The 26,601-nt window shown below is 32.1% G+C and overlaps 2 protein-coding genes and 3 long non-coding RNA genes across 9 annotated transcripts; 1 reads left to right on the top strand and 4 right to left on the bottom strand.

Moving 5' to 3' along the window:
* Positions 1 to 1,443: 1,443 nt before the first annotated feature.
* LOC146882115 (uncharacterized) lies at positions 1,444 to 2,239 on the bottom strand. Its single transcript, XM_085667283.1, has 3 exons — positions 2,060 to 2,239; positions 1,859 to 1,963; positions 1,444 to 1,755 (listed from the first exon to the last, which is right to left on the bottom strand). Exons 1-3 carry the CDS (start codon positions 2,237 to 2,239, stop codon positions 1,444 to 1,446), a joined length of 597 nt encoding a protein of 198 aa, XP_085523409.1.
* An 889-nt stretch (positions 2,240 to 3,128) lies between these two features.
* On the bottom strand, positions 3,129 to 8,073 carry LOC114167229 (uncharacterized). Of its 5 annotated transcripts, XR_014985361.1 has the most exons (6): positions 7,620 to 8,053; positions 5,684 to 5,809; positions 5,277 to 5,343; positions 3,922 to 4,005; positions 3,461 to 3,536; positions 3,129 to 3,383 (listed from the first exon to the last, which is right to left on the bottom strand). It is a non-coding gene; the product is annotated as an uncharacterized LOC114167229 (long non-coding RNA). The 5 variants fall into 5 exon arrangements; XR_014985360.1 differs by having other exon boundaries at positions 5,277 to 5,809; positions 7,620 to 8,073; XR_014985363.1 differs by lacking the exon at positions 5,277 to 5,343 and having other exon boundaries at positions 7,620 to 8,046.
* LOC146882114 (uncharacterized) lies at positions 6,012 to 7,613 on the bottom strand. The gene is made up of 2 exons (XR_014985364.1): positions 7,161 to 7,613; positions 6,012 to 6,773 (listed from the first exon to the last, which is right to left on the bottom strand). It is a non-coding gene; the product is annotated as an uncharacterized LOC146882114 (long non-coding RNA).
* A 4,819-nt stretch (positions 8,074 to 12,892) lies between the features above and the next one.
* LOC114167228 (cytochrome P450 81E8-like) lies at positions 12,893 to 15,264 on the bottom strand. The gene is made up of 3 exons (XM_028052247.2): positions 14,701 to 15,264; positions 14,074 to 14,440; positions 12,893 to 13,691 (listed from the first exon to the last, which is right to left on the bottom strand). The coding sequence occupies exons 1-3, from the start codon at positions 15,213 to 15,215 to the stop codon at positions 13,083 to 13,085; spliced, it is 1,491 nt and encodes a 496-aa protein (XP_027908048.2). The 5' UTR covers positions 15,216 to 15,264; the 3' UTR covers positions 12,893 to 13,082.
* Positions 15,265 to 21,980: 6,716 nt separating this feature from the next.
* On the top strand, positions 21,981 to 24,026 carry LOC146882113 (uncharacterized). Its single transcript, XR_014985199.1, has 3 exons — positions 21,981 to 22,125; positions 22,232 to 22,302; positions 23,758 to 24,026. It is a non-coding gene; the product is annotated as an uncharacterized LOC146882113 (long non-coding RNA).
* Positions 24,027 to 26,601: the final 2,575 nt, after the last annotated feature.

Here is a 26,601-nt window from a genome sequence, read left to right as displayed (position 1 = left end):
AACTCCTTTTGATCAAATAAGTACTTCAAGCTCTTATGATCGCTGAAGACTTGGAACTAAAAGCAATACAAATAGTGCCTCCAGATTTTAAGGGCAAATACCACCTTTATACCACCTTATATATATCACTTGTCAGTGCTCGTGCCTCCCCCAGAACTGCCAGAGGATTTTGGGCAGTCTACCATAAGATGAGCCCCGCCATAATTATAACATTACAGTATTCGGGATGAAGACTGCAGAAGACTAAAGGGCTTATTGTGCTGCCTAGTGTTTGGAGTGTTCTTCTGCAATCGAACCACTCTACTGGGTCCCATCTCCAACTGTTCAACTGCCTTGGCCTGCTCGACCAAAACTGGAAATTCCCTTATCCTCATGCTTTAGCCCGCCTTCATACTTCCTACAACATCATTCTTCAGTGACAACCTAAGAGTAGAACCTTGCTAGATAGTCAAACATGTCAATGTAGGCCTGCATAGTCATGTTCCCTTGTTGCAATGTGAGGAACTTAGCTTTTTTCTCATGTTTTGCGTTGTCATGGAAATATTTTTACAGGTTCCTGAAAGTAGTCCAAGTCACCTCCTATATATATATATATATATATATATGTTTTGCGCTGGCATTTCACGAAACATGTTTGTAGGTCTTTGTAAACCGTTGAGGCTAAATATATTGTTGTAGGAAATTGTTGCGCCCAACTTTTATGGATGAAGTAACACTACAAGAAAAACGCTTATTATCGACGGTCAAAATGCGTCGGTAACGCAACATATTCGTCGATAATGATGTTTTACCGACGAATTTTCGAAAAAAAAAATTATCGTTAAACACATCATCGATAATACATTACCGACGGAATCTTAAAGTCCGCTGGTAATTTCCAACGGATGCATCCGTCGACCAAACCATCGACCGTTACTCCGTTGGTAATACATCACTCCGTCGGTAATCCGTCGGTAAGTGCTTAAATTTTGTTTGGGTTTATTTGTTAGTTTAACATTCCAAAATAGTTGCATATAGAAATTTCCAACACAGACAATCCAGCATTCCAACATTCCAGCATTCCATTATATCAAATATTGTATCATTATCAAACTCCATCACAATATATATCACATGAAACACTTTTATAAAACATAGAAAATAATATGTAGCGTAGGAATATGTTTGCCAAATATTACATAAGCACGATCAATACCAAGTAAGCATAATTGTACACAAGTTTATTAAGTACATGCTGAAGAAAGTATTTCTTAAGGACATGAAGAGCTAATAATCTTCATAATAAAGAGAAGATCCTTCATTTACATTATCGTCCTCTTTATTAATTGGTTGTTGAGAATGAGGTTGAGGGATTTTAGAGTTCTGTTGAGTAGGGTTTGGCTGTGGTGGTTGTGGCTGTTAAAGACGAGCCTGAGCATCAGGGGAGAGATATTGCAGGACTAGTTATTGAAAGGATCGAAACTCGAACCTCAATTGCACATTTTCCTCCAGGTTGCGTGAAAGTTGCTGCCTAATATTATTGAGGTCCTTAGTATTAGAAGAGGAAGAAGCTGGTAGTTGGTTGCTTTCATTTGAACCCGTATATTTTGAAACAAGTTTACTAGCCCCATAAAGTCTTCCTTTCTTTTTTCCTCCTACTGTCTCAATCCAACACCTAGTCCTGATATTCTCATCCTGTGTAGGATTAGTAGAGGACGGATCTTGTGTTCCATCAGCACATGAGGAAACCTCAGATCTAACTTGAGAAAGCCTAGTCTAAAATTCTTCTTGTAAGTAAAAAATGAACAATTATTATTATGTGGTTGGATACATATATAAGTTTAAGAGTAAATAATATTGAACAATAAAAGAGACTTACATTTGTCTTCCTAGACCTCTCATCCACATACTCGCCAGTACCCTTTCGTATATGTGTCTGCTGAAAGACTTCATCAAGAAACACATGTCGTCCCAACTCACGTACCTTCAACAAAATATGTTATAATGTTAGATTTAATCTGATTTCAAACTCTAAAAATATAGTTCAAATGTGACAAATACAAATAGTTAATGTGTATACCATACGAAGGGCATGCTCGTGAGTGGTAATGGATCCACTTGTGTGTAGGGCCCCACCCATTTCAGAAGCCCTATTCTCTTTTGCTGCAATAAATTTGCTTTGATAATTTGGAGAATTCCAATGTTCTAGCAGCCTTGTCCACACATAATTAGGAATCCATTTTGGCCTTTCTCTAGCCATTCTAGAGTCTCTAAACAGCTTAGATAAACGATGAGAAGCTCTGCTGTTGAAATTTCTCTTAATTTCAACTTCATGCTCTAGTGCCCACTCAACTGTCCTCTATAACAACACAATTTAAACATATAATACATTATAAGTATATATTAAGCATGGAATAGTAATTAATAACTTAATTTACCTATATAATAACTTAGAGTAAAGAAGATGAATTTGCACAGCACACAAGAACAAAGAAGAGAAATCTCCAAAAATGAGAACAAAACCTAACCAACTATTCTGATTTTGAATGTAAAGTGTTTGATGTTGTTTCATGTTTTTGGTTCCATTTATTCTATTTCACTACAAGAAAAAATAATTTTAACGGAGGTTTATTTTTACATTACCCAGGGTTAAAACCTCTATTAAGTTCTTTACCCGGGATTTCGATTTCCCCCGTTAAATCATCCCTGAAGAATGTGTTAGCCGGGATTTTTACGAACCCCAAGAAGCACCAATCAATAATGGAAGTTTTTTATCCTCTTGTATTTAACATAGGTTTTAAAACCCTCGGTTAATTACCATGAATTTTGAAACCTCCGTAAAATATCGTGGATTTTGAAACCTCCATAAAATACTATGGGTTTTAGAACCTCCGTAAAATAACATAGGTTTCAGAAGCCCCATAAAATACCATGGGTTTCAAAACCCCCTAAAATACCCTGGGCTTCAAAACCTCCGTAAAATACTATAGGTTTCAAAACCTTTGTAAAGTACCATAGATTTTTAAATTATTATTATTATATTTTTACTCATTTATCATTTATGTATTCATATATATTTTTTCAATCACAATTATTTACATTTATTCTATTTTTTTCATCTATATTTAATGAAATTATACATAAATAGATATAAACTCATCAAATTGACAAATTATTTATAGATGACTAAATGTATATCAAAGTATAACAAATATACGAATTCAAATTCAAATTCAAGTACCATATAAGTCAGCAAAAACTATCATGAAGTACTGCAATGGTTCTCAAAACATAAAATGATTCAATTAACTTCCACATTATATTATATTCTTCAACTATCACATATGATTTTCCTCATGTCCAGAACTTGTTGTATTAGTTGGCACACTTCCTTGATCAGAAACCTACAATATAAATGTGAATCATAATTACAAATGTAAACTCTGAAAAATAAAAGAAGTTATGCAGTCTTAAACATTACCGGTGCAGGATTGAACATAATCAACTCAGAAGACAATTGACCTTGATAATTTTGAGAAAAGAAGTCATATGACTTACTGTAACAAACAAAAAGAACCTGTCTCAGTGTTGGAAGCTAGAAATTCCTGGCAATATGGCTTCATGATTAAAAAGGAGAATGTTTTTTATTATGATTAAAAAAATAAATACACTCCCCTTCTATAGTTTTAATGCGCTATCAATTTAGAAAGATTTAACCCTTCCTATTTTAAATAAATAAAGAATCAACTACACCACTAATCATAGCATGCATCATCACGTTTCAATTACAGACAATTGTAAAGGAAACTGGTAAACTAAATCAACTAAACAAATGTATAAAACATAACAGCGGTCTAAAAATGTGAGAATGATTGTACAAATATTTGAATGTGGCATGCCATAAGTTACAACTACCAGCTGAGATCCTTGTAATGGACTTACCTTATGAGAGAAAAAGTATCGCATAACCAGAGCTTGCCCCGTTCAAACTCCTCCACACTCTATCGCTCAACTTTTTCTCCATAACTAACATTAGATAAACAAGTCAATCAAGATAATTAAATATATATGCATAATAACAATCACAATTATTACAAATTAATGAACATTATAATCCAATAGACCAATATAAGGGTCCCCTTACAATGAAAGATAAATTGCAACATTATAAAGAAAAATGCAGAGGATAAAGAATTATAAATCCTTAAGGATAAAACTTTACTCCTACTTGTTACTATAAAAGTCTCAAATTAAAAACCTCACAGCTAGATAGTATCACAAAAAACTGCTAGCAAACCACAGTTATCATATATGTTGTAGTTATACACACTTTGTTATTGTTAACTTTACAACCATATGTTTTTATTTTCAAAGGAATCTAATTGTGATTTATTAATTTATTTGGGATTTCAAGTATTCATTCTTTTTTCCTGTCAAATGTGGATCAAAAAGACATCAAATGCCGAAAACAATCAACAATTTTCAAAACTGAAACATAAGAAATAGTTGTATTAATAATCAAATTGAGCAAGTAATATATATATATATATATATATATATATATATATATATATATATATGATAAATAGTATTACACTGTAGAAAAATTTTATGATAAATGCTTTTAGTATATAAATTAGATTATGACTGAACTTATAACAAAAAGAATATTTTTTGAATATCTAAAGTATATCTTAAAAATAACAATTATATAGTTTTAAACATTAACAAAATGTTTTACATTTCAATTCATGATAAAACCTATTATAACTTTTATAATTTTAGTTCATTGTGGTTTAAAACACAGGAAGATATAGATCTAATGGAAGCTTTGGGAGTAAACAGCTACCGACTATCCATATCATGGGCAAGAATTCTACCAAGTATGCTCCTATGCATTATAAAATTGAAATAAATTAATATTCCAACTAAGAATGTATCATAGATTCATGGTATGCATGACTTTAAACAGAGGGAATATTCGGAGAAGCCAACCATGCTGGTATTGACTTCTACAACAGACTAATTGATGTTCTAATACTCAAAGGTAACAAAATAAATTTATTTTCATTCATGATAGCTACCCAGAGTAGTTTCCTCACAAGCCTCACCAGCAAGCAAAATATACAATTAGTGAGCTTTTCTATAAAAAATTAATTGAAATGAATCTTCTTTTCTCAACAGGGATCCAACCCTTTGTGACTCTTAGTCACAATGACAGTCCCCAAGAACTGGAAGACAAATATAGGAGCTGGTTAAGTCCCCAATCATAGTAAGCAACAAGTTTTCTGGTTTACCTGAAGATGTTTCAATACCACATTGATCATAGGAACTCTTAAATATCTGCCCTTGCCAAATAACATCCTACACACATTTTAAGCTTTTAAGACTATGTTCACTTGAGATTAAGTATTCTCTATAAAAAAGGACATGATATTATTGATCTTAAAATCATCAAATACGTTAATAACTCATTGGATCGCAACACTAAGGCAACAAGTACAAAGTAACATCCAAGTTGATATATTATTTCAATTCTTTCATTTCACACAGAAGCTAGATTGGCTAGGATGTACCATAATTGTTAGAACTCGTTTCTTTATATTATTTGATTAAAGCTCATTTATGGATTAAGTCCAAGCAATTTTTCATCACAGAATCAACAATTAAATGATATTGCAAAAGGGAGAGAGGTAGAGAATACCTTGAAGGATAGAAACTTTCCTGTTCATCACTGGTGCAATGGTGCAATGGTGCAATAGTGTATATCTGGTATCTGAGTTATACATTTGCACTTATCAAAATTTAATACTCTAAGATTCACAAAACTCTGCAAAAAAAAAAAAGGAAAGAAAAGGAAGAAATAAATGAATAGTCATAAAGTGAATGTATTAAAGTAGATGACAAGGAAAATATACTATTTAAACTTGCATATGAAAAGTTTTTTGGGATGAAAATCAGATGATAAACATTGTGAAAATATTTTGGTCAACCTGTCAAATGTCGTCCCATAGGCCATTTTTGTCTAAAAAATACTAACAGTGAATGATGTTGTGTAACTCCAGTTTAATATATAAAGCAAAACAATCTCACTTTCTAAAATCAAACCAAGTGATTTGTTGACCCTATTCTCTAGTATCCACTGAAATATTCCACAAAGATTTATAAAATAAGCAACCTTTCTCTTCTAACATGCACTATAAAATTATGTATCTAATTTTGTTCTCTAAAGTAGAACTCTCAACCTAAATAACACTCTTCATTCTCTAAAACAGACATTCTCAACACTAAAAAATATCTCTCCACATCATCTTAAATTACTCTCTTTTAAACCACTTATATTACATTTTAAATTGTTTCATTTTACATTAAAATATATTTCATATATTTAAAAATATTTTACAATATTAATGATATAAAAACAAATGTTTATTATGTGTTATGCAAGACTTTAAAACAATGTCACATTCTTTATCATATATAAATTTTTATGGTTGAGTGAAGACAAAAAGTAGCATAGCATATGATTAGCATGATCAATATTGGTAATACAAGATTTAACTCTTATCAATGTTCAATGATAACTATGCAAAGAAGTTTCTACATTTTATGGGGTACTGATTTCTGCAATAACTTTCACTATTTTAGAAAAAAAATAAAGAAAGAAACTAAAAGTATTATCTTGGCATGTGGATAACACAACACAAACACTTCCTTCCTTCATGAGATCGAAAGCTTTATTAATGTCATCAAATGGCAAGTTGTGTGTTATGTAGTCATCAATCTAGATTTTCCTGCACATTAATCATAACACTAGTAGTTTACTATATATACTTTTTGCTTAAAAAATATTGTTTTTAGGTATGCATCTCCAGTATCAAACTAAAAAACAACAAAGTAATCCAAACTTTTGAGGTTATTTGAGGTTGCCAATCCAAACTAAAGAATTTGAGGTTGCATTCTCAATTCCTTTCTCTCTCGGCACTCTAGAAATAAAATAAGAAAGAACGATTAAATTAGCTTATGCAGATAACTTTCTTTATAAAAGTTTTCTCACATTAGCTCTGCAAAGAGCTTATTTTAACTGGTAGGCAAGCTCATTATAACAAGAGTTAGAGAAAGAACTTCTTGAAAACATCATTCACTTCTTTAGACCAATCATATTGGTGTAACACCCTAACCTCAACAATTGTTGAATTAATAGAGTTGATGGCAAATCAGGTGTGCATCGGAGTATAAGTTTTCTTATTGGTGACAACATGGAAGACTAGGTTGGTTGAGTTTTTCAAATCCTGGAAATCTAAAAATTAAACTCAATTTATATCAAATAATAATAACAAATGAAACCATGAAACCATAAGAAAAATTTTGCAAACTGAAAATTATGTTATATGGCATAGACACACGCTGGCATGGCAAGGGAGTCACGTTTTCAGGCTCTCCATCACTCACACAACTAAATCATCACATTCACCTTCATTCACCATTACCCTCGTGTCACAAGCACCGACACACAAACCATGGGAAGGGATTCATCACTCTCGTTCAACAAAAGCACCATTCATCACTCACATCTCGATTTACATTCACATTTTCACAAAAAACCAACACTCAAGCCAAGACAAGCGTTAATTGTTCACCTCTTTCACCATCATTGTCGGAGCTGTGGCAGCCTCCACCGAGCTCCAACGTGTCCTGCGCCACCACCTTTGTGTGACCGGCACTGCCGCTGGAATCTGCTCCCTGTCTCCTTCGTATCTCTCTTCGTCTTCCTCCTTACCTTCTTCGTCTGAGTCGAACTACATGTTCTTCGTCGACTCGTCGTTGCAGTGAACCCTAGCGCTAATCCATTTCAACGATTAGTTGCTTGTGATGTCGAATTAGCGAACCCTTGCCATGGAATAGCGTGGATGAGAGGGGGATTGGAAAGGTTTATTACATAGTGGAAGAAGGGTTATCTTAGAGGCTGTGTGAGGCAGATCAAGGTTTGGAGTGAAGATCTTCAATTAAAAGAAAAGAAAATGATATTTATTATGCACTATTAAAAAATCACAAAATTTACGAGGGTTGCACATAAACCCCTTTTATTTACCAAAGGTTTGAGAAAACCTCCGTTACTTTATTTATTAGTAGAGGTTACTGTTACCTCCGGTATTAAACCCATGGTAAAATCAATATTTTTTGTAGTGTTTATAGAAACTCAAAGTAAGAGAAAATCTTAAGAGACAGTTTTTAGTAAGCTAAATAAGCCAATTGTTTTTACTATCCTATAAAATTTCAATATTACCCTACAGGATAATAAAAGAAATTCTAAAATAGTTATGTCTCTTCCTATCCTTAACTTTGAATGCTCCATTCAACATCATTTCTTTCTCCAAATTTCAATTTCTCATACTCCGTTTGAATCTCCTTGAGTCAATATTCAAATGCAACAAATCTTAACTCAATTGGGTATATTAAAAAGAGTTATAAACCAAACCATTAGAAAAGGTCAATGTTGAAAACTGCAATTTTTTAGCCGAGAAATGCAACACTTATACAATATTTACTACGTTCCTATATTTTCAATAAAAAAAATACAAATATATGTTAAAAATCAAGAATAAGAAAAATAGAAACTCTTGAAGAAATACCACAAGCCTTAAAATGAGAGTATAAAAACTAAGTTATCAATGAAGCTACTAATGATATTCATGTTGATAGTCTTTCACATATTTCTATTGACATTCATGATATTTCTAAAATACTTGTTCATACTCCTGATTATGCTCATGATGTTATACTTGATGGTGTGTCTACTAATATTATTTATGTTGTTCATGCTAATGTAGTTGTTACTCTTGTGGTTGATGTAATTAAGGGCGATGTTGAGGTTGATGATCTTGTTGCTGATCCTACTAATATATCCGATTTTGTTGCTTGTGGACATTTCTGATGGCATTCCTCCTTATGATATTCATGGTGATATTTGTGTCAGTGTTCCTACACTTCCATTGTTTTCTTTTGCATGTTTCAAGAATGGAAAATAAGGTTTTATTTTCTTTTTACTATGTTTTGTTATTCATAAATTGTATTTATTTTTCTTGTTTTGTTTATTGTTTCGGTTTTCTTTTTTCGGTACATTATCACATTGAGGAGGATGTTTAATTCAAGTTTTAGGGAGTGTATTGCTAGCTTAAATTTTGCGTTGTTCAGCATACTTGTCAATGGATTCCTATGTTTTTAAATTTTTGTGAGTAATTCTTAATTTCATCATTCTTAGTTAAATGTTTCAAGCATAGTAGATTTGTTCATTACATTTTATTGTAATGAGTTTTGCATGATTATTAGGTTATGGATCTATTTTGGCAGAATATATATACCATAGTGTGTATCAATATCTAATAACTATTCTCTAAAGTATTAAGTGTCAAAAATTTAAATATTTAAAATTATTAATTAACTTAACAATATTATATAAAAGAAATTATATAATGTTAACCATTACAAGATCAATTTTAAGTAGTTTAAATGGCTATATTCATATGTATCTCTACACAAACTTGAATCAGTAAATAAGATATATTAATTTTCATCATAATAAATAAATATTATCTCATATACATTTATCTATCTTGATTTATTGATATTTTATGTCTAATTATCATAATTTCTACACTACAAAAAATTGAAGTAAATATGGCGGTTTTAATATAGCAGTTATAAAAAACTGTCATAATTTGTTTCATAATACGACAGTTCTATAACTGCCACATTTTGTATGCAAAATATGGCATTTGAAAATGCCATTATAATCCCATTACACATTACGCCGTCTTTTCCAGTGGCGCCATCTTTCCCTCCATAGTACTCTTTTTTATTTACTTTTCATTTAATTCTATCTTTTTATTACACAGTAAATTGAATTTTAATAAGACAAATGCACAGACAACACACAAAACTGGCTCATGTGAAGACAAATCCTACAAAATCCTCTCAGTCAACCCCAACCTCTAACGGTTTCGTTTCCGTACTCCTCACACCTCGCAGTTTTCCACTCCTCGCACCTTGCAGTTTTCCACTCCTCACACCTCGCAGTTTCCCACTCCTCGTCGTTTCCATCCTCCTCGTCGCAGGAGATCACCACGCAGTTTCCCACTCTTCGCACGTCGTAGTTTCCACTCCTCGTAGTTCCATAAAACTTCGTTACGACATCACACTCGAATTGCAACCCACCAACGCTTCAGTACTCCACCTTTCCAACACCACCACATTGTTCTTCCTATCGATTTCGTCATCGGAGATCTCATAACTCGTTGTTGCAAGTGGAGATTACCAAGTCCCCGAAGATCGTTTCTTCCTTCGCCACATTGATTGGGAAACAACAAAGCATTGAACATCTCTAGGGACTCCGACGACAATGTCGAACAGGGTTTCGTCGCCAACCATTTCTCCACTGCCCAAACCCTCAACCAATTGGGCACACTAGCAGTCGGCATGAGCATGCACTCTGCATTTGCACATTTCCAGCATGGACAAGGTCCTTCCACATCTTTCCCTTTGTTACGATTTCGTTTTTGGTTGGTTTTCACTTTGATTAGTGACTAATGTGTGACTCTTATTGTTTGCTCTGATCATTGGGTTAATTATGGATGAATGTAATATTTAATGTGCTCTGTTGCATTTGGTTGAGATTGAAAATATCAATTGGGAGGGAAGTCTGATTTTTGTATTCTGTTATTGCAATCTCCGATTCTTGCTTATTTTGTTATTGTATTCTGTTATTTCTCTGCTTTAAACACGTGACCATGGACTTGGAAGCTCCAACTGGACCCTAAATCTAAAGAATATTATTGGTACATTCAAGCTATCATGCTCAGATTTGGTCTAGCTTCCTTTTTCAGGGTTAATGGTAGTGTAATATGAGTCTTCTTTTTGTGGCCATTATATGAAATTTTGTTTGAAGATGTTCTTGAATACGTTCTATCTTCTTTAGTATGCTTCAGTTTGATTTCAGTGCGATAAAGTGGGAAACTGAAATATTGGTCATTTGCAATAAGCTTATTATAATATTAGTAGCTTTATAATTATAATATGCTTCTAAAAGTGGACACACAAATTCTTATGAAAGAGAACCGGCTGGGCGAATGAAATGGCCTGGTTTCTCAGGAAAAAAGCAAAGGAGGATGATAATTTTGAACAACTATTGTGCGAGTATAGTGTCTGCAAGTGTCTAATTAATTAGAAGCTTAAAATGATATCAAAACAATTTTAACATAGGTTTTAATACAAATTTATCATTATTTTAATATGTCATGAATGTGGATTAGTTGCGCTCATAGATGTGTTCCCTTAAGAGTTTTTCTTTGATCTCGTCAAAAAGGAGGCCTAAAAGCAAGAGAAAAAGTTGTGTTTTTTTTTCTTCGTACGTTTTAATTCCTAACTAGATTATAGAGAAATCTATAATTGAGTGAAACTGAAGTGTCTCAGTCTGTACCAAATGAGTTGGGTGTATGTTTATTTCTTCGTGAAATTGTAGTGTCTCAGCTTTTGGCATTTTATGATTGAACTCGGTTTTGATTCAATTGGAGATTTTAACTTTCTAATTTGTGATGATGAACATGGCCTTATTCCATCCCTAAGTGAGTGCATTTATCAGGAGCTGTTTCTTTTGTTTGGTTTTATTTTTGGTTTGACTGGGTTCACTGTATAGATATTTACCTAGATTTTTTCCGAGTATGTATACAACATTATAGGTGTTATAGTGCCTAAACTTGTGAAAACCTGCATAATGTATTTATGATATTTTATGATTAAAAGATGCAAGATTTTTATGTACTTTTGGAATATTTTATAAGTAGAAATGAATTATCGTTGAATATATTTTGAATGAAGAGAATGTACTTCAAAGATGGAAAATGAGCTCACAACTCTCAAAAACCAAATGCAAACATTGGTTTCCTACATTACGTCTAGAGATGATGTTCCTGACCATTTTGCTGCTATGGCTGCTGGTTTGGTACATACTTCGGTTAATGAGGTAAAATTTAATAGTTTATTTAACAAATTACATAAGTTTATTATAATACACATGTGAATTTGAATAAGTTATAAGTTTTTTTTTTATTCCAGGTACCCTATGTTGGAAGTGGTGCTCCATCACCTATTGGTATAAGAAGATCAAGCGGGACAGAAAAGACAAGTTAGGAACATAGCAATATAGGAACATAGCTATAGAAATTTAGCAAAATGTATTATAATAATGTTTTAGATTTTTTTTTTTTTGGCTTTTTTTTTTCAATGTGAAATCTTTTGGATCGTGTTTCATAATATCAACTTTTTAAATATGAAATATGAATTATGAATGAAAGTATTAATGATCAAGATGTTGTTTGTGATTTTTTTAATTGGATGGAAAACAGGTTCAATAATAATGGAAAGCAGGTTACAATTAAAAATAATATAAAAAAAAATCACATTCAAATTATGGCATTTGAAATGTCGTATAACGCATCTGTACAGTGCAAATAATGGCATTTCTAGGTGTTATATTTCGCATGACAATTCTTTAAAAAAAAAACAAATTAAGACGGTTTTCATTGCCATTATTTGCACACAAAATACGGTGGTTCAAACCGCCATTATTTTCACAATGCATTTAATGGCAGGTGTTGCGGCGTTTCGTCCAAGATCGCCATATTATTCATTGTGGCGGCAGGATATATGGCGGTACACACACCCACCATACGCGCAAAATATGGTAGTCAAAACCACCATTTTATACCCCAAATAACCGTCGTATTTAACAAATTTTTTTGTAGTGCTACTGTAACAAGAAACTTTAAATTGTTATAATCAAATGTTTATAAAAAAAACTATTATATTATATATTAAATAATATAAAGAAAATAAGAATTTAATGTAAAACTAGAACTTATAAGATATCACACTCAATGGAGTCACATTTAATTCAACGGCTTACAAAATTATTGCATAAAGCTTATTGCATACATATTTATTCTCCATAAATTATGATATGTTTATTCTTTAAACAACACCAAACAACATCATAAATTAGTACACATCCTGTTTATTCTTTAAACAACACCAAATAACCTCATAAATTAGTACACATCCTTAACTGTTGGTGATTGACGAAGTTGGCACATAGCTTCCAATGGATTTTTTCTTGATATGGTAATTCCATTTGCTTCAGACATGTCAATTTCTTCCTTACTAATTCGTTTCCACTCAAAACATTGAAGCAATAAAGCTATGGATAAGCCAACTGTACGTTGCGCCAAGTTTGATCCAGGGCAAGCCCTCCTTCCTAATCCGAATGAAAGTAATCTGCTTACTTCACTTTCCTTTTCAAACCTTTCAGGCTTAAAGTGTGTTGGCTCATTCCACATTTTTGGATCCATATGAGCAGCCCAGGCATTCACCAACACAATTGTGTCTTTCGGGAGATTATATTTTCCTACGGTGCAATCTTCTGAAGACAAATGTGGTGACCAAATTGGAGCCGCAGGATGCAATCGAAGTGTCTCGTAAACAATGCACTGAATATAAGGGAGTTTTGACATGTCAGATTCCTCTACGAGACGATTTGATCCTACATGAATGTTTATTTCATTTGTTGCCTTCTTTATAACTTCTGGATGGTTCAATAAATTAGCCATTGTCCATTCTAAAGTTAAAGCTGATGTATCTGTTCCGGCAAGTAGCAAGCTCTGTAAAATCAATAAAAAAGAAGATTCAATACACCACAAAAGCGAAAAAATCTTTCTTAGTTTCTTTGAAATTAATTACTAGATAATAGCTCTCCCAAAAACAAATTCTTTTTGTTTTGAATCTAAACAAAATGGGAAAAAAATTGTTATGTAAGTAAATATACTTATTGTTGTTTTAATATTCATATTTATTTTAAAGCTATAATTTAAATTACACTTTAGATTAAGTTATGAAGATTGACATACATATTGCAACTTACATATTTCTATTTATTATTTGGATAACTATGACCATCATGATAATTTTTATCATTTTCAAAAATAAATTAGTGTTCTACACATAAAAATGACGAAAGTCATATTTAAAGAAATCATTAATTACCAGAGAAAGTCCTTTGATGATTTGATCAGTGTATTGTTCAGGTTGCGATCGTTGTTGAGCAAGGAGATGGTCTATCATAGTATTTCCATTGTTATTTCCATTACGACGCTCTTCGATGAGTTCTTGTAAGAATGCATCTGTTCTTTTACCAAATCCTTTTAGCTTCTTCTCCAAATTATCAAAATCAAACCATCTCACGAAAGGCAAGAAGTCTCCACGATTATTAACTCCCGCTAATATCACCAACTCTTTAATGATAATTTTGAATTCTTTTGCTTTCTCCACATCGTTCACATCACAGTCGTCACCAAAGAGTCTTTTACCAGCTACGATTCTCGTCATAGTGTTAAATGACGTTTCCATAAACCTTAATTTAGAAATGTTAATTAGATAAATGTTAATATAATAATAGAAGTAAGAGAAATGTGTAATTGAATAAACTAGTTTTGCTAATTATAAAAGATAGAGCATATTTTATTTGTTACTTCCCAACCTTGAGGAGACGTAAATAATTATCTCTTATTTAGTCCATTTTTAGCCTTAGTCTTTGATTGTGTTTTTATGGAGCACCCTTTAATAGTTTAGAAACATGATATGGACGTATGTTTTGAAATGAGAAAAACTCACATGTTTTTAAGATCCACTTTGGTAAATTGGTTGCGTGAGAGGTTAGCGAGCTTTTGCACCAGCCTCATGATCTCGTCTCTTCGGACTTCGTAGAAGGAGGTCAAACGGTTGTTTGAGACAACCTCGAGCGACAAGATGCGACGGAGGTGGCGCCAGTGGTCGCCGTAGGAAGAGTGAAGGATGGTGCTGTTATCGTAGCTGATGTATTTGCCAAAGAGAAAGTGAGGTCGGTTGGCCAAGACGATGTCGTTTTTGGTGAAGCATTCTTGCACCGCGGATTGTGAACAAACGACGACAACGAGTCGGGAACCGAACCAGAGAGAGAAGACTTGGCCGTATTTTTGTGACATTTGAGCGAATGTGCGGTGGTAAGGCTGTTTCAGTTGTAAGAGGTTTCCGATTATAGGGTAAGACATTGGTCCTGGAGGAAGGTTTCTGAATCTTCTTGTTTGGAACAAGAGCTTCAGGGAAAACAGAAAGAGCAGAATGAGCAAAGCCAAATACAACATAGCCATGCTTCAAGCTTTGCTTCTGCTACTGATTGATTCTTGGTTGTCATTTCTCATTCCCATGCATGTCAATTTATAAAGACCGAAAAATGGTAAGCTCGACAAAAACAAAATAAAAAAGTCAAGAAAAAATGGCGGAGCTGATGGTTGTTCAAAGTAGCTGTCAAAAAACAACTCCAAATTGAAATAGGGGATTTCGTAAATACGATTTTAATTAATTGATTTTATAATATAATCAAAAAGGTCCGCACCAAGCCATACCGCCAGTTGGCTTCAAATGGTGCATGCGTCTGTAATGAGACTTCACGTTACCTAACTATTTAATCTAGCCTGTGACAAAATAAATACGACTAATATTTTAACAGTTTTACTTTAAAATAATAATATATTTTAGTAGGTGCAACTATAATATGAAAAAATTAATATATTGGTCCACGTGTGTTACATACATTAGGCCAACAATTAAATGATTTCAAAGAATTCAATATCTCAAAACTTTATTTTGTTTTAATTGTTCAAACCTTTGTAGTGAATTTTAATTTTAAAAACAGTATTTTCTCTCGATATTATCATTAGTTAATTAGTATAATACAAAATTATATATATATATATATATATATATATATATGTTATATTTCTGAAATCTTCTTTTAAGAGAACCAACTGTTTGGTTCAATATGAAAAATAATGAATCCTAACAGGCTTTTGAACAAATTCAAAGTTCGATTGTGTGTATTTAGATGGATTTTCATCATGCTATACTTTTTCTTATAATTTTGAGGTCTTTTTTCTTTAAAAAAAAAAAAAAACCTTACATCCAATCTTCATTTCAATTGCACGTGTTTTCTTTTTTTACAAATTTCTATTATTAAAATATTTAAGTATTCAAACCAAATGGTCATAATAATTAAAAATTAAAATAATATGTATTGGTCCTTTCTTATAAAAACTATCACAATTTATCATTAAATAAGACACTATCTAGACTTAAATCCACAATAATATGTATTGGTCCAAATACACATAAGTCTTGTGTCTATCATGTAACCTTATAGTGTAATTAATGTCATGACCAACCTTTGTTCACTATAACCTAGCTAGAAATGTGTTTCTTGATACAAATCTTTTTATAGGAACCTCCTTCAACTCTAACTATCTAAATTTCATTATCTATATGATTCTCTGAGTTTAGTAGAGTTATGACTTCACAATCAGAACTTTCACTCAATACACACAACAAACAATATGTCAATTCTCTTTGAAATTTACCACAATTATGCAATTCATAAATAAACCAAAATTTTCAGTCGCAATCCTCTAATAATCAAGAAATAATCACATTCACCACTTGAATCTCATTCATACATAAGATAAAATAATTCAAACTAGTATTTTATTACTATCTACCTTGGTTCAACTCACCCTTACCCATTATTCAAAACTACATAACAAACTTCTTTTCCGCTCTGTAATTTCTCGCTCATCCACCTCATAATTCACCTAGCGATTGTGATATATGTTGTTCTTCATCTTAGACATGCCTAATGAATAATGTCTTCACCTAGTGAGACACCCTTGGAGGTATACTCGCTCAACGAAATCTTGGTTCACTCAATGATCCCAAGATACCTCGGGCTTCTAGAATTTTCCAAATAACTTGCCCATCAACCATTCGACTTGCCAACGACTTAGGTCTTGGAGCTTGTTTTATCAAGCTCGCCCCACGAGCTCTAACTTAGCCAATGAGTGGAAGGGTCTAGAGCTCTTTGTGATTTCATTTTTTTCTCTCGCTTAGTAGTGGTTTGACTTGTCTAATTACTCTACATAAAACCAAAAACTCCATAAGCGTATCAAATTGTGAATTTGGCTCATCTAATTATTTTTACATGTTTCTTGGTTCATAAAAAGCATAAATATAAGTTTAAAATGCATTAGATGGACTAAGTTGACAAATTTGAACCATCATAACAGTTAATCAATCCAATTTCATAGTTACAACACAAATGCAAACCAATTCAGCCAAAATCACAGACTCATGCACATCCCATATCTAAATTTAACTCAGTCATCGTACAATTAATGAGAAATGATCATGCAGGTCAATCAAAGTGTAAACAAATATAAAAATAACACTAGCTCCCCTTACCTTATGTACAAAATTTTGACTCAAGGTTGTTCCTAGAGCTCTAGTTCTCCTAAGATGCTTTAACTACCTAAACAAACATCAGATCATAGAACTAAGCATATGATAACAATTACAATTAAAAAAAGATTCACTTCAAACTATTTTGAAACACACATCAAAGTATAGTGCGTGAGGTAGAATCCAAAGCAAAATTATAAATAAAAACAGTAATATTTTGGGTTAAATATGTTTTTGATCCCTTAGTTTTAAATGAAAATTAGAATTAGTCTCTCTTCAAAACATTGGCCCAATTTAGTCTCTCAACTTTAAAATTGTCTGGATTTAGTCATTTTAATCAAATTTTGTTAAGGTTATTTAACGTTTCAAACATGTTTCATGATATCATTCGAGTTGTTTACACCGTTTGACATATTTTCGCTTCAATGTTAACTAAGACATGTGTTTTAAATGTCAAATAAACTTAACAAAAATATTTCTACTATGACTAAATCCACACAGTTTTAAAAATGAATGACTAAATTGGTTCAAAGTTTCGAAGAGAAACTAATTCTAATTTTCATTGAAAGTTAAGGAACTAAAAATATATTTAACCCTAATATTTTTATATCTTTTAAAACAATAAAAAGTTAAAAAGGAAAGTATAGTGTGTGAGGTGCACCAGTGTAGAGAAAGGTTTTGGTCGCGGTTATTTTGACTATTTGGCTTCGGTTAAAGACCCGAGGCATATCTAGCCGAGTCAAAAAGGAATGAGCTTTCTGCCTCGGTTATGACCCGAGGCATATTTCTCCATTACTGTCTCGGCTATGGAGGGAACCGATGCATAATATGCATTAAAAATTAAAAAAAAAATCAAACGGTTGCCTCCCTAATGGGATTTCTCGTGTTCCTCTTAGCAGTTCTTGCCTAAAGAACGCTGCAAACATTCGCACCTTTGAAGCCACAGATCTGCGATGCCAACCATCACGCTACACCTCACGACTTTGAAGCCACAGATCTGCGACGCCAACCATCACGCTGCACCTTGCGACTCAACCAGAAAATGCAAACACCATCAGATCTGCACCTACATCATGAAGCACATCAACCACCTTCACACAACCTGCAAAAAGAATGTCCAAAACACCATAATAGATTGTGCCTGAGACGAGAAACCACAGAACGAAGAATGACACACTAGAACGAAGAACGACGCATCTGCACCATTAGCATGCGAACGAACCAGAACCGCAAACCATCAAACCTCCATGTTCGTCACCTTCGAAAGAAAGTAAAACGAAAGAAAGTATGTGTGATTGCATGTTGGATCTGAGATGTTGGTGTGAAAGAAAGTTTGGAACTTTAGAGAGGATTGGGTCAAAAACCTTGAGAGAAGAAGAAGAACTTGATGCAGAGAAAATGGGAAGAAGAACCTCGCGAGCAGAGAAGAAGACGAAGTGGTGATTTTTGTGATTTGGGTTTTTATTTTAACCTAACTCTTCTTCCTCGGTTTAATTAAAAATCGGGGCATAAAACCATTTTCTTCCCCGGCTCCTGGACAACTGAGGTATAATCCTTTTTGTTCAAAATGAAAAATTAAAAATAGCGGGAAAGTTGAAATTTTTGGGAGGACCTTTTGGCACCGGTTTTTTTTGAACCGAAGTCTATAACCCCTTTTGGCACCGGTTTCTTTTGAACCGAAGCCTATAACCCCTTTTGGCCTCGGGTTTTTCTTGAACCGAGGTATAAAAGTTGCCTGAAATTGCAAAAATACCACCGCGCCGTTATATGCTTCGGTTCCTTGCCAACCGAGACCTATAAGGCGAGATAAAAATGTAATTCTGCACTAGTGGTGGAATCCAAAGTAAAATATTAAATAGAGTAAATATTATTATATCTTTTAGAACAATAAATAGTTAGAAAGGAAAATTAGGTACACGTCAAGCATGCATATAAAAAAATGAAATTGAATGCACAAGATCCCATCTACAGCTACCGGTTGTGTATATTGACTTCACATTGTGCAATTATATGAGTAGAACCTTGACTGAGATTTGGTTTTATAATGTTATTGTGCAGCTAAAGAAACAGTGTTTTCTTAATCATTTGGCTGTAGCTTTTGTAATATTTTTTTGAACTTGTAATTAAAAACTATAGCAGCAGAATTATTTAATCCACCTGCTATCATAGAAAAATGTAGATAGGATTTTAGTAATAATCTTTGTTATCATTAATAATCTTAGTTATAATTAATAATAACATTTTAAAAGAAATGATGACGGATGAAATCTTTCAACTATTAATTTTATATTTAAAACGAAATAATAAAGAAATCCCCACATGGAATTTACAATTGGGGTGCGTTTGACCTTTCACTTTATTCGTTTACAACATGCATTTAGAACGTGGAGGTGTAAGATATAATATCCCTTGTGAAGACAAAACCAACTCAAAGAAGATTGGGCGCTTGATCCAGTCAAGTATTCTATGAATACATTTGGGAAAAGCATATTCTTTTACACTTCACTTACAAAAACGTTCTCCTGATTCCAAAAAAATTATAATTTAACGCAACTTTTCATTAAGAACATCCATTATACATCTATTTTCTTAATAAAATATTGTTATAAAAGACTATAAATTATAATAAAATATTAGATGTTTTGGAATACTGATCATCTTTCTTTATTTTATTATGGTTACAATGTTTAAATAAAATCAACTTTCCCTGACCAAATTTTTATGCATCGTTTTCAGTTTTTGTTTATAAATATAATGCATAATATATAAATATAAATTTTTAAAAGTAAATATATTTAGTTAATCAAATTTTTAAAAGTAAATATATAAATACTATCGAACATAATTTTAAAATAGGTCAATATAAAATAAACTTAAATCTTTAAGATTATAATGAATGATTACTAAAATTTAAATTAAATATTTTCAGTATTAGGAACGTTATAATCTATGTTATAATCTATATGTATATGGTATGTTGAATATATCTTGATGGTATGGATGAAATCTTTTGTGCTCTAGCTTATCCTACTTTCATTGTTGTGTGTTCTTCTGTGTGGTACTTTCTTTTGCGATCATCATCCACTTGTTGGTGTGAACAGATGCGAGGAACACCCATGGGCAATAGGGAGGTGGTGATTCCGCTGCATAGTCCGCGTGGACTGGTTTCTAATTTCTTTATGAGTTTCTTTAGGGCTTGGCCCATGTATTTGTTCGTCCTTAGATTTATATACTTTGGTTAAACTCTGTATCAAGTTTTTTTCTTTTTTGCATCGTGGTGTGCCTTAGGTTGTAAGGAGTTGAGTTTCAAACTCTCGGACTGTGCTAGTATGTTATATTTATGTGACGCTACCTTTAATTTCGCTTATTAAATTAAATGGTGTGTTACAGAGAACATTATTAAAATATTTATATTTATTTTATATAGACCTATTTTCAAATTATTTTGGATAGTATTTATATATTTACTTTTAAAATTTTTATTATCTAACTATATTTACTTTTAAAATTTTATATTTACATTTTATTATATTCTATTTATAAAATAAAAACTGAAAACGGTGCATAAAAATTTGGTCTCGGAAGTTTATTGTATTCCAACATATTTGTAGCCATAATAAAATAAAGAAAATTATCAATATTAAAAAAAGTTAATATTTTATTATAGATAATTTATTATGATTAGTAATTTAGTAGGCAAGTAGTTGTATAATGGATGTTATTAATGAGAAGTGGCGTTAAATTATAATCTTTTTGGAATAAAATCACATTGCAGGAGAACCTTTTTGTAAGTCAACAGTAAAAAAAGTATATTATTTTCCAAATGTAGATAGAATACTTTCTTGGATCAGGCGCATAATCTTCTGAGGTAAGGGGATCTTATATCTTAATGCATGTTGGAAATTTCATGGAGATTTGTTTTATTATCTCATTTTAAAATAAGGAATTAAAAAATAAAAATAATTCTTATATAAATTAAAATTAATTTTTATTTAATTTTATTTATAAAAAAAATTATCACAATTAAAAAACATGTATTTTAGCTTCTACATATATTAGAACTAAAAAAAAGTTAATCTATAATGTTTTGAGAATCTTCTAACTTCTTCATCATTCAAAATAAACTGAGATGATTTCATTAATCTTAATTTTTTTAAAATATTATTATTAATTATGATAAAAATTATTGTATTAGTTTTATTACGTTTATCTTTCGTCTATAATATTAATTTACACTATATTTTAAACAATTAATATTTTCTTGTATTAGTTTTAGTTTTTATATTTTATAACTGTTGTTTATATTCGTGATGTGAGTGTTATTATCATTTACTTTATAATTGTTTGAAGCATATAATATTTATTTGACAATTTATATTTTAAAAGTGTGTATGGTATTTTAAATTTTAGACTTAATCACTCTTTATCTAAATTTTAGTTGAAAAGTTTCAAGTAGGTTCTATTATTTCAATTAAGTTTTGATTTTTTAAAACTGTGGATTTAGTCCTTTAAATTAAATTTTGTTAAGTTTATTTGACATTTCAAATATGTTTTATGTAAGGCCCAGTTTTCTGCTTCTTTATTTGAAGGACTGTCCCAATCTTGTGGACGTAAGAGTTGGCCCAAAGGGGAGGATCAGACCTAATCTGCCCCAACCCTAATGCTCTTTTTCGTAAATAGAAACCTTGTGCCCCCTTGAGCTGCAGTCGTCACCTCTGCTAGGGTTTGGAATCACCATAGCCAAGCGAGCTCAATCTCGTTCTTCCACTCCGCGTAAGTCTCTCCCAACTCTAGCTCTGTCCATTTCGTTTCTTCTCTGTGCTTTCCGTTAGGGCTTGTCCTAGGACACTCGTTCTAACCTTGTCCCTCTGATTTTCAGCTCTCAAAGTTACTCCGCGTACTACTGTTTTCCACCGTTCGAGTATCGGAGCTCTAGCTAACATTTCCCAGGTAAGGGAAGCTAGGTTCTTTTCACGTTTTTGAAATATGTGGTGTTGTTTTCGTTTCTGTTTTATGCTTAAATGATTGGAAAATGTTAGTTTTGGTATATTTCTGAGTTAGGGGTTCAAATATTCATGAAACTATGATGTTTGATGTCTTTTTTCGTATTCTGATGCGTCGCACAGTTGATGGGCGAGTTCCTTGGCTCGCTGGGCGATTGTGTACTTTTCTAATATGCGCAGTTTTAGTAAAATTGAATTTCCCAACTCATTAACCGTTGGATTGAGCTCAAATTTTGACATTTGGTTCATAACATGCTATTTTATGGTTTGACCGGTTGGATCGTCGATTAGATATATGTAGCTTGAGAAATGTGTCACGCATTACTGCAATGATTTTGGTTCTGTGATAATAAATTTTCTTAGGAATTTTGGTGTAAGAATTATGGTTGTGGGTTGTGCTTGATTGTATGGAATTGCAAGTACTTAAATGTTGGCACACATTTGTTTGGGATGAATACTATTTTGTGATATATGTATGTCTTGGTATGCATTTATAAAGTATGAGATGAATGAATTTGCATGAGTGATGTGATTCATGGATTGTGAATGATGAACTTAGATAAATCTTGGCATGCGATTTCAATGAAATGTTTGGTTTATGATGTACCTTATATAATGCATGAGACCTACGAAATGATGTGCATGATATGAGTTGTGGTTACAAATTAGATTGATATGATTGTATGATCTCGGCATGTGAAACAAATGAGATGGTTGGTGTCAAAGTAGCATGGTATTGGCATGAGATGGAATTCACAACTATGGTTTGAGAATGATGGATGTGTATGGATTTACCGGGAAAATGAAAGAGGAGAAACAATAAAGAGCTGGTGTGATATGTAAATGTATATGCATGTTAATTCCTCTTAATTTATTGAGCATGATTGGTCCGTGTCAGTGCGTAATTCCTTAGGATCTCTAGGTGAGATCTTCAGGGTCCTGCTTCAGTGGTCGGGACGTAATTCCATGGCCCCTGATAGTGGGTGTCCATGGTGGTGCCCCATCTGTATATCTTGGTAAGGATTCAAGGTAAGGATTGTATCCTGACGCTCTAAGGGGTCAGTTAGTCTCACTTAAAGCGGACTGACTCCTGTGGTGAGAGTAGCAGGAGGCCTGAAATTCATTAAGGGTTAACCTTGTGGTGAGGGAAATTGATTCATTATAACACTTGTAACACATAGCTCGGGGGTGAGCAGAGGTATCCACCACAAGTGCAAGCATCCGCTGAATCCGACTAGGTTATATGTATCCGGATGAGTCGAGTCGAGTCTTAGTGTATTGTTTGAGAAGTCATAACATGCTTGATTGAGATGTGTATATGAGATTGTGAGAATATGTCTTATTGTATGGATGAAGTCTTTTGTGCTCTAGCTTACCCTACTTTTATTGTTGATGTGAGCAGATGCGAGGAACACCCGCGGGCAACAGGGAGGTGATGGTTCCGCTGCATAATTTGCATGGGCTGGATCTTAGTTTCTTTGGGCTTTCTTTAGGGCTTTGTCCCATGTATTGCGATAAGCTTTATTACTCTACTTGTATTTGTTAGACTTTTCAATCGTTTTGCTTTGGCATCGTGTTGTGCCTAGTTTTGTAGGGGTTGGGTTAAGGACCCCAAGACTGCGCTGTTGTACCATTTGTGTGTGGCATTTCTTTAATTACGTTTATTAATTAAATGGGTCGTTACATTTCATGATATCATTTGAGTTATTTACACCGTTTGACATATTTTCGCTTGAATGTTAGCTAAGACATGTGTTTTAAACGTCAAATAAACTTAACAAAAATATTTCTATTATGACTAAATCCACACAGTTTTAAAAATGAATGACTAAATTGGTCTAAAGTTTCGAAGAGAAACTAATTCTAATTTTTAAAAATATATTTGACACTAATATTTCTATATATTTTAAAACAATAAAAAGTTAAAAAGGAAAGTATAGTATGTAAGGTGGAACCCAAAGTAAAATAATAAATAGAGTAAATATTATTATATCTTTTACAACAATAAATAGTTAGAAAGGAAAATTAGGTACACGTCAAGCATGCATATAAAAAAATGAAATTGAATGCACAAGATCCCATCTACAGCTACCGGTTGTGTATATTGACTTCACATTGTGCAATTATATGAGTAGAACCTTTACTGAGATTTGGTTTTATAATGTTATTGTGCAGCTAAAGAAACAGTGTTTTCTTAATCATTTGGCTGTAGCTTTTGTAATATTTTTTTGAACTTGTAATTAAAAACTATAGCAGCAGAATTATTTAATTCACCTCCTATCATAGAAAAATGTAGGTAGGATTTTAGTAATAATCTTTGTTATCATTAATAATCTTAGTTATAATTAATAATAACATTTTAAAAGAAATGATGACGGATGAAATCTTTCAACTATTAATTTTATATTTAAAACGAAATAATAAAGAAAACCCCACATGGAATTTACAATTGGGGTGCGTTTGACCTTTCACTTTATTCGTTTACAACATGCATTTAGAACGTGGAGGTGTAAGATATAATATCCCTTGTGAAGACAAAACCAACTCAAAGAAGATTGGGCGCTTGATCCAGTCAAGTATTCTATAAATACATTTGGGAAAAGCATATTCTTTTACACTTCACTTACAAAAACGTTCTCCTGATTCCAAAAAAATTATAATTTAACGCAACTTTTCATTAAGAACATCCATTATACATCTATTTTCTTAATAAAATATTATTATAATAAATACTTAATTATAATAAAATATTATATGTTTTGGAATACTGATCATCTTTCTTTATTTTATTATGGTTACAATGTTTAAATAAAATCAACTTTCCCTGACCAAATTTTTATGCATCGTTTTCAGTTTTGTTTATAAATATAATACATAATATATAATATAAATTTTTAAAAGTAAATATATTTAGTTAATCAAATTTTTAAAAGTAAATATATAAATACTATCCAACATAATTTTAAAATAGGTCAATATAAAATAAACGTAAATCTTTAAGATTATAATGAATGATTACTAAAGTTTAAATTAAATATTTTCAGTATTAGAAACGTTATAATCTATAATTACATTAATAATAGTAATTAGTAATTATTTTAATATTTCATTATCATAAAAGTAGTTAAATATGATAAAATCCTTAAATAGTATCCAACATAATTAAATAGTAACCAATTTTAAAGACAAAAAATACTAGTATCTGAAATTATTGGTATCTAAAATCTAAAAGTAATAATATATTGACTAATTTAGATACCATTTTATAAATTAAAGAGTATTGGTATATTAAATAGTCTATTATGAATAAAAAATTATAATTGGTTTAGAAATTAAAGTCAAAATTGGTCTCAAATATTAGCTACCAAAGTTTTAGCTATCAAGAAATTAATATTAGTATCTAATTTAAAATTGGAAATTCAAAATCAATAACAGTAAGAAGCTAAAACTTTGGTAGCTAAGGTTAAAGACCAATTTAGACTCTAATTCATAGTATACCATTTTCTCTTTGACTTTACTTTTGAATCTTTTGAATTTCTTTGTTAGGAGATTTAATTCATCATCTCCTTTGGAGTCTGATTCATTTAAGTCTTCATCTAATGTGTCCATAACTCTAGATGACCTGTTATTCATACCTTTTTGCTTGGTTTTAAGAGCTAGATTTATGCCTTTTGTTATTTTCTTGTCACCTTGTAGAATCTACTCATGAACAAGAAGGATTCCTACAAGTTCCTCCAATGATATTTTCTAAAGCTCTTTGGAAGACCTCAAAATTGTATCTTGTGCTCTCCACGTTGGTGGTAGAGTGCACAAGATGTTATCATTTACATTACAAGTAATGTTTCGGTTCCGACCTAAGTTCGTCTAATAACCATCGTTAGGAACGATCACCCACGACAAGAAAAACTGTAATTATCGACGGCAGTAATCCATGTATAATGACACAAATCCGTCGGTAAATTGGTATTACCGACGGACTATCGATGATCAGATATTTGTCAGATAACGCATTGTCGATAACAATTTTACCGACGGATGCCTGAGATCCGTTGGTATTTATCGACAAACACATCCTTCGCAAAAACCATCGGTTATTACAGACAGATCAATCCTTCGGTAATTATCGACGGCCTAATCCGTCGGAAACTACAAACGTTAATGTTATGCCATTATCGACGGATCAGTCCGTCGGTAATTACTGAAGGATACGTCGGCCAGTAATATCCATGCATAAACGTTTGTTATC

Source organism: Vigna unguiculata, chromosome 10 (genome assembly GCF_037176805.1).
Source record: "Vigna unguiculata cultivar grain cowpea cultivar isolate G323 ecotype 2 chromosome 10, ASM3717680v1, whole genome shotgun sequence".
Lineage (NCBI taxonomy): Eukaryota > Viridiplantae > Streptophyta > Magnoliopsida > Fabales > Fabaceae > Vigna > Vigna unguiculata.
The sequence above is the reverse complement of the archived record's forward strand: the minus strand, read 5'-3'. Positions and strand labels throughout refer to the sequence as shown.

Coding starts and splice junctions, on each gene's coding strand:
- LOC146882115 (XM_085667283.1), bottom strand. CDS start 2,239: ATGGCTAGAGAAAGGCCAAAATGGATTCCTAATTATGTGTGGACAAGG. Junction 1,964..2,059: donor ACGAGCATGCCCTTCGTATG/GTATACACATTA, acceptor ATTTTGTTGAAG/GTACGTGAGTTGGGACGACA. Junction 1,756..1,858: donor AGAGGTCTAGGAAGACAAAT/GTAAGTCTCTTT, acceptor GAAGAATTTTAG/ACTAGGCTTTCTCAAGTTAG.
- LOC114167228 (XM_028052247.2), bottom strand. CDS start 15,215: ATGGCTATGTTGTATTTGGCTTTGCTCATTCTGCTCTTTCTGTTTTCC. Junction 14,441..14,700: donor AAAGTGGATCTTAAAAACAT/GTGAGTTTTTCT, acceptor TTCTAAATTAAG/GTTTATGGAAACGTCATTTA. Junction 13,692..14,073: donor TCATCAAAGGACTTTCTCTG/GTAATTAATGAT, acceptor TTGATTTTACAG/AGCTTGCTACTTGCCGGAAC.